General features: G+C 39.5%; 1 protein-coding gene across 4 annotated transcripts in view; it reads left to right on the forward strand.

Moving 5' to 3' along the window:
* The window catches only part of NOL4 (nucleolar protein 4), a 194,056-nt gene extending 187,625 nt beyond the window's left edge, over positions 1-6,431 (forward strand). For all 4 annotated transcript variants that reach the window (XM_074146342.1, XM_074146343.1, XM_074146344.1 and 1 more), the window contains one exon: positions 6,238-6,431. In XM_074146342.1, the coding sequence (XP_074002443.1) occupies positions 6,238-6,431 (194 nt within the window). The remainder of the gene's footprint in view (positions 1-6,237) is intronic.
* Positions 6,432-8,302: the final 1,871 nt, after the last annotated feature.

Consider the following 8,302-nt stretch of genomic DNA (forward strand, 5'->3'; position numbering starts at 1 on the left):
ACCACACCTCTCACCTTTCCCTGCTGCTCCGTTCCAGATGCCCAGAAGGGCTCCCCAGTCCTGGCTATTCCCCGCTTTAGCCAGGCCTCTTACCTACGTGCAGATCAGCCCTCCTGATCCTTCTGCCTCCTGGTCCTCAGGCGGTGCTACCCTGCTGAAGATGATGGAGTAGCTGGGGGAAGCTCCTGCAGCTGATGCTGCTGAGCCCCAGTGATCAGCATGGCCATGCTGCTCTGGGGCAGGGAGAGGAAGGCCAAACACTCATGTCCACTTTTGCATGTGACAGTAGGGAGGGTGCCTTGTTTCCAGACTTGGTGAATTTGCAACCTTCTGTAAAATCTTGGCCTTTGCATGATCAGTAGAGGCTTCTTGGCAATAAATTAGGAAAAAAAAAAAAAAGTCCAGCTGAGACTATGCAGTAAGTAGCTAATTCTGAAAGTGCTGACTGGGTTACCTGCAGCATGGCTGGCCATGATGTAGGGATTGAATTGGATTTTCACTGTGGTTGCTCTCCCCAGCTCTTCTTTATACCTCCACTCTTGAACAGTCTTCTGTGTTCTCAGTGCTACCCTGATGACATCAAAGTGGAGAGAGAGAGAGAGAGAGAGGAAAGGCAAACCAGCTTGTCTCTCACACAGCTGGAGCCTGGGGCACGAAGAGACACAGAACAAGAGCGGTAGAGTTAGGAACCTGGAGAGTGCGTGTAGTCCCATTTAAAAATGGCAAAATGTGGAGTTGGGAGAAGTTAAATGGTTTGACCTATGTTGTGGCAAAGGTGGGAATTTCTTGCTGGGAAGTGCTGGCTGAATTCTATATTAAGATCATCCGCACATTCCTCTTCCCCCTTCCTACTTCAAGTTATCAGATACATGGTATATGCAAGTATTAGTCTGCTCCCACCATAGGAGCAGATGGGATGGAATATCTGTGGATACATTTGGCAGTATCCTACTTTTCTACCTTTGCACAAAGCTCAGGAGACAGCCATTAAGGCAAGACAGGTGTATGCCACATAATTAATCTCCTGTGGTGGATAGGAAACATTACTGGAAGACATCACGTAATCATTTCATCACAAACCAGTGTGTTTGCTGATTGTTGAAAATATGTGATGTTCAGTGACCATAGGCATTTCTGTGTTTTCACATCTGTTTCCTCAGGCAATGCAGCAGTTTTTTTCCGATATCTAAACTAGCTGATGGAATGTTTTCCAGAGGGAAAGGTGTAGAAGGGAGAAAGCAACTTAAAAGGTCTGATTCATTAGTCCCTGTTTTCTTAAACTGAGATCTCCTGGCACCTGAAACAATAGTTTTGGGCCAATTTGCTCGTATTTGAAGGCAGGAAGAAGAGAAACATTGACAGATGCATAATATCACAATAAACATTCTTGCAATAATAAATACATCTGATTTGGAAAAAGTAGCATACTTCAATAGTTGTTTCTATTTAGTTTTATTGGAGTATATGAGAATGTAGTACATACTCCTAAAGCCATTCATGGGGAAAAAAAGAGAGGAGAATAGGTGCTATAGAAAAGATACACAAGAGAGATTTCCAAGCATGAGCAAGTGTATTTTTTTATAAATAAAAGCCACTGCTTTTTACATCTTCACTGATGAAAAAGGTTGCTTAACTATTAATGAAAATTATAGAAGCATAGATGCATGAGAACATGCAGATTTTAAAAATTATTTTTGTTAACTCTAAATTATTATCAGCAATAGTGAGAACCATTCTGAGAGTCATTGACACATTTATTATTCTTTCAGTAGTTGTTAATTATAAGATTGGTAGCTACCCAGTGACAGCATACAATCCTTAAGGGATTTTTGCTGAGACAGTTGATAGTGTCTAAGCAATCAGTAACAGCACATCTACATTTGACCCATATTTTAGAATTTGATATAAATCTTGTTGCTAATGAATAGTGCATGAGGCAATAACTATTTCCATTTAAGTCTTTCAATTTACAGAAAAGCCATTTGACCAGCAGTGTATTTAATGGCAGATATTCCTAGCAGCTAATTTGATAAATGATTGTCTAGCACATGAAGAGTGGATTTTCAGAGTTCTCGTATTCATCTTGATGAGGTTCCAAAAGAACAGGTTCACCTCACAGGGGAAATTAGGTCTATGTAACTGGACTGAGGTGGTAAAGTGAAAATATTTCTGTGTTAAAGTGTCAATCAGGTGGCCTTGGCAAGAGGCAGAGGAACAATACTTCAGTCTTCTCAAAGAGTATTAATGAAAGGATATGAATCAGCAATTTGTTTAACCCACTGCTTAAGAGAATGCTGTGCTGTTATAAAAACCCGTGAGCTGACAATTGTGAGTTATAATAGTATGCACTAAGAGAAATAAATAATTAAAAATAACTATCCTGTCTTCATCTCTGTAATAGATGCTTAATTTTTACTTCCACACTGTCAAAGACATTGTGGAACATGATAATATTTTCAGACAAGATTTTTAATTGTCCTGAAGTACTCCGGTATAGGAAGCAGTATGCTAAAATGTGCAGTGTCACCTTGGAGGGATCTGACACTGTGAAATTCATTGCAAAAATTTTCAGATTTCTCTCTGTATAAGGATACACTTGTTCCTGTGAAGACTGGCAGCTTAATAAATAATGTTAAGTACACTAAGGAAATAGTTCTATTTAAAGTCAGGATAGTTATTAAAGGAAATGGTGATGAAGCTGTTCAGCTTTCTCCAGATTTAGTAATCTGTAGTGATGGCTTCTGGAGGTAGAGATACATGAAGTGTCTAACTTAACCAGCTATTTTAAGACTTCAGAATATTGGGGAATTATTTGCTGATTAAAGAAATGTGGTGGATATTTATTAGTAAGATTTAGATTCCCATGTTTCAATAGCTGATTTGCGTAAAATTACAGGAAAAATCTACACTATAAGAATGAGAGGCATTTAGTCCCTATTTTCTGAATGACCAGGTGTAACTGATGAAACGACAGATAAGTTATAGCATTTTTAGCATATAGCAGCCTGGACAGCCTTTAAGAATCAGTAATAATGCTAGTGAGTGTCTGTCATAGCTATTAAAAGCCGAGACCAGTATAATACATTCTGGGGGTAGTCTCTGAGTGTGGTATTCTCCCAGATCTAAAGCTTGGGCTGTCATAGGCAAGCTTTGGAGGTGAGGTGCAGGGGGTCACATAATACAACTAAAAGAAGAACCAAAACCCTTATCCCCACATTGAGCATGGCTTGTTCTCTTCCTCTTCTGCTCTCTGCCAGGACATGCAGCTTCTCTTCCTAAGAAGGGATGAGTGTACTCACTCTCCCGAAACCATAGTCATGAACACTTTTCTGTGTGTGAGGATTTCTTTGCTTTTTTGCTCAGGGGGCTTTTCTTTGAGGGGAAGGAGGACAGCACTGTGACTTGTTAAGCACAAGGCAGGAGTTGGGCACTGAGGTAAAATCCTATTTTCCTAGTATATAGAAATAAAAACAATAATCAAGTAGTTTGAAGTAGCTCAGATAAGTTAAGATTTCTTCTTTACTTTGTATTCAAGGAGTCTGTACAACAGAAGTCTCCCAGACCAAGAGAAGTTCTGGGTCTTGATCGTTCCTTGTGTATGCAGAATGCAGACTTGCACTTGCACAAAACTTTATTTCCAGTACCTTCACAGGTTCAAGGATACACATCCTGAGGACTTAAAAAACTTTCCTTGTGACAGTTAATCCGTACATCTAGGAATACAGGGCCAGATCTTCAATTTGTGTAAATCACTGTGACCCTATAGGCTTGTGAGGAGTTGCACTGATTTACGCAGGCTAGGCATCTGGTCTTCTAGTTTTCCTTTCAGAGTGGTGCTCTTACTTTTTGTCATCAATTTTTGTAAGGAAAAACCTCAGAGATGTAAGCAAGCACATTTCTATGTATTTTCTACCTATGCGTGAAAAACACTTAATATCCTATTCAATCACTTTCACTGAATTTCACCAAATTTTTAGAGTTGGAAGGGACAATAAAGATCATCTAGTCCAACTCCCCTGCTGAAGCAGGATTGCCTAGAGCATGTAAGTGCCCAGAGCACTTAAAAATCTGATTACCAATGAGAAAAGCCCTTAATTTTTATTTCAGAAAAAGATGTGGTCTGCCACAGAAGCTCTGTTCTCCCATATATTGTGTGTGTGTTTTTGGCTGTGACATGAATGAGAGTCAAGGAAAGAACATAGAAGTTAAAGTAGGTTCATATGGAGCACAATGCCCTCAATATGTCAGTGGTAGCTTTTTCACTATTGCCTCAATAAATATAGAAGCCTTTAATGGCTTCTTACAACCATTCAATCCAGCTGGCTTTATGATTTGTATACCCTTCTTCTCTGTGCTGGGTTAAGATTTTACTTAGAAATTGCCTCTGAGCTTCTTCACACTGTGATCGTTTCCCTGCAGCGTGCGGTCACACTGAAACAAATTTGCTGAGCTAATTGTCCCTTTATTTGTCCTTTGTACACTGGAAGTCATTTAAAAATCAGTCCATTTATGCCGGTGTAAAAGTGGGTAACGCAGTTGTAAGGCTAAGTGCTGTTCATGCTAGTTGTGCAGTAGGAAATAAGATCTAAAAGGACCCTTTCTGTTTGAGTAGTTTCTTTTCATAGTCCCAGCTCTGCTTTCATTCGCTCAAGAGGAGATTTTCATTAGCTTCAGTGAGTATGGGGACATGGCAGTCTCCACATTCTTTGTGGTTTCAGCTGTATTTCTGCATAAACATAAAAGAAACTAAAACAAGGTTTATGACCAGATCTTCAGCTTCTGGAAATCAGTACATCTCTTTCCATTAGTGCTTAGGATAGTGAGTCTGGTTTTGAATTTTGTGATTCTGGTGGGATTGTTTAGGAGAACCTCTAGAGTATGAGTTGGTGTGTTCCATATTCTACAGTTGAATGTGTTAAATTTTAAAATTATTCTGGTCGTTTTAGGAAGCAAGGTCTATCCAGTGAGCCAATGCTGAGAAAGCCTTGACATTGACATACATTGTCTGGATGAAATTAAAAAGTGACATTTTTCTCATAGGAAAGCAAGATACATTGCTTTGGATAACTTGATCCCAATTTTCAGGAGAGCATGAAGGTTAAGATCAGGGTAGTCTGATATTCTGCCTGCCAGAGGTAGAGATTTGCTACACTGTCAAAATGAGTGAGCAGTATTTTTACAGATTTGCACATAATAAACTGCTTGATAGATATACTTGCCATCTGTATCCTTCCGTGTTTTAAAAAGTCCTCAGTCCAATTCTACCTGTCCAGATTTACACTCCAGGAAGAAAAAATATATTGTGTTAAGTGGAAAACACAAACGTCTCATCAAAGCACCATATATCTTAGCTGTCTGTAGTCAAACGGCCAGGGAAATTCCACACAAAGACGAACTTCATGATGGCAGATGGTTTTGCCGTTCGCGGTAACCTGCAGCCTGCCCTCAGGAGCGCTGTCTTCTGCACGCACCATACGTGCTCTTGAGAATGTTCTTTGATGAAAAGTGCTAGGCGTGTTGGTTTAAGCTGCCAATGCAACATGGCGATTGCTGCAGGTTCTCTCGTCAGTGTTCAGGCCTTACAAGACCCTTGCAATATATTGCCAGCTGAATGCAGCCCCCCCAGATGATCGTGTATTCCGCGCTGTAGTAGCCTGATTGTCACCAGCCTGATCTCATTCATGAGCAGCTATTTATGTAAGTGATCACATGGCGTCAGGGCTCATCGAGTGAATGACCATTTTCTGCGTCTGTAAGGGATTCGCAATCTGGCCACGTGCTGATTGAAGCATAAACGTGAAAGTAGATATCTAGAGAACATAAGTTTGAGATTCTGTGATAAAAACTGCAAGTGTGCAGATTGCCATGAGGGCTACGATGGCAGCTGGAGCTGGGGGAGGCACGGGAGACGAACCTTCTGCTTTCTCACCAGTGTCAGATCCCAGGGCACTGTTGGGGTGCGAGTGGCTTACGCTGTTGAGATACCCCCCAGAAGGTAATTTTCTGCTGGCAGTGGACTTGCCCCTTGTGTTACTTAAGTAGAACTTAAAGGGTGTCTGTTCGACGTAAATATAAATCGCTGTGGTTCCTGTCAAAGCAACTGGTAACTGAACACTTATTGCTTGTTTCTGCTCCTTCTCACTGGCAGATCTTGCTACTCCGCATTTGTAGCTCCAAACCTGTGAAACATCTCTGGCAGCGGATCTGAAGCTTCTTTTCTTTCTTTGTTATCTGCAGGTCCAACAGATCTCAGTATGAAGAGGCAGTTAGCAACCAGCTCTGGATCCTCCAGTAGTTCAAGCTCTAGACCCCAGCTGAGTCCGACTGAAATAAATGCAGTGAGGCAGCTTGTGGCAGGGTACCGAGAATCAGCCGCATTTTTATTGCGTTCTGCAGATGAACTGGAAAACCTTATTTTGCAGCAGAACTGAGTCACGTGACCTTCACACCGGCCTGGTCTTATCTCAGAGTTTCCACTAATGACATTTTGATTTCCCAGAGCACACACTTCAGTTACTGCACAGTCTTTTAGGAGAGTTAATTACCATAATGCCACACTGTTCTTGATCCATAAAGTGATGTGTTAAGGTGCTTCAAGTGAACTTTGACCTCTGGTATTTCCGAGGTACTTTACTGTGTCCAGCCTATTGCTTTTGTTTTAGTGTGTCAGCATAAATATCGAAAAAGTGGCTAGAAATTAACTCGTTCTAACAAGTGGAGGAAACAGAAGATGCTGTGACGGTTTAAAAAAAAAAACATGGTTCAAGATCCAAGTGCAATATTAGTGGAATGTGATACTGACTCATTGGACTTAAAGCTGCAGTATATGGCAAAACGTTGCCAAATGTCCTGTTGCTACAGGGCACAATTGCAATTAAAAGGATCTTGTATTTTAAAAAAATGTAATTTTTATAAAAAACAAAACAAAAGATTTTTGTTTTCATTCAAGATTTTTCATTTTTACTTTGGTAAACTTTTTCACTGGTCCTGAAAATGTTTTGAGGAGCTATTGTAAGTCCCCCCCCCTTCCTCTCTTGAACCCCTGACTGTGCCCTTCTACCCAACTTCATATTCTTTCTACAACGAGTAACTCTTGATGCTGGATAATTCTTCCCCCCTGTACTGTAAATTGTCATCTATGGAATACCTTCCAAAGGAAGCATGCATTTCCTGCATTCATACCATTCTCAACTCCATTCTGTAATATATTGCAGCTTTACTAGCAATTAATAAAGAGTTGAGGGTTTTTTAAAAAAGACATATCATTGAGAAAAAAAAAAAAAAAGATAAATTGATTTCTTACAGTGAACTCATCTAACTCCATGATCACTGCTGCTGTCCTATACAAGTCCCTCTAGTTGTGATTGGATGTAGATGATGAATGTTAAGAGGTTGCAAGTGACAATCTGAAAATTTGCACTCTTGTGTGTATTTATTTTGTTTTCCTTAATTTAAACAAAATTCTTACGGAGGAAGGTCATTGACACTTCTGGTATGATTTGTATAATTCCCAGGCCTAGCTAAAACCTGTACAAAACTGTAAATGGATGCAGCTGCAACTATAATAAAACTCTTCTTTCCCCTCCCCCACTCTCCCCAACCCCTCTATTTCTTATTTTATAATATTGATTACACATTAATGGTGTTTTCTTTGTGCACTACGGCAGGCTTATTTTTAAGTATATAGAAAAAAGTACTTTAGTTTATGCTTACTGTACTATCTGTTCTGTTGTTTAGCTTTTGTTGAATAACAAGTTTCTTGTGCATTCCTAAATTTGCCTTATTTCATGTACAAAATTTTATGTAATTCCGTTTTTGACAATGAGTTTAAGGCATCAGTGATATTTTATATCTACTTGTTACATATAGTTTTCCAAGTAATGACTGTGATTGTGACCAAGTAATGTGCACTTTTTCTTGTAACTGTGGACATTGCTATGCTTTTTTTTCTCTAGTGTTTCTAGAATTACTGTTGCTTACAGTTATGTAAAAGAAAAAGAACTTTTGTGATACTGTTGGTGAATATTAATGTGAAAAAGCCTATGAAATATGAGTATTTTGGAGGTACATAGATACACAAACATCTCTAAGTTGTGGACTGATGTTCACATATTTAAACGAGAATTCAAAACCTGAGGGCTGGAATCATTTCCTCTGTTTTGTTTGGGTAAATAAACAGATTTCTGTGTTTAAATACATGATTGTGAAACCTTATAGCATTTAAATTGACATAGCATTTAAAGCTATAAATATTACTGTCTTTAAACAGGAAAAAGGGCCTTCCAGTCCAATTCGTGCAGAT

Source organism: Numenius arquata, chromosome 4 (assembly GCF_964106895.1).
Source record: "Numenius arquata chromosome 4, bNumArq3.hap1.1, whole genome shotgun sequence".
NCBI lineage: Eukaryota > Metazoa > Chordata > Aves > Charadriiformes > Scolopacidae > Numenius > Numenius arquata.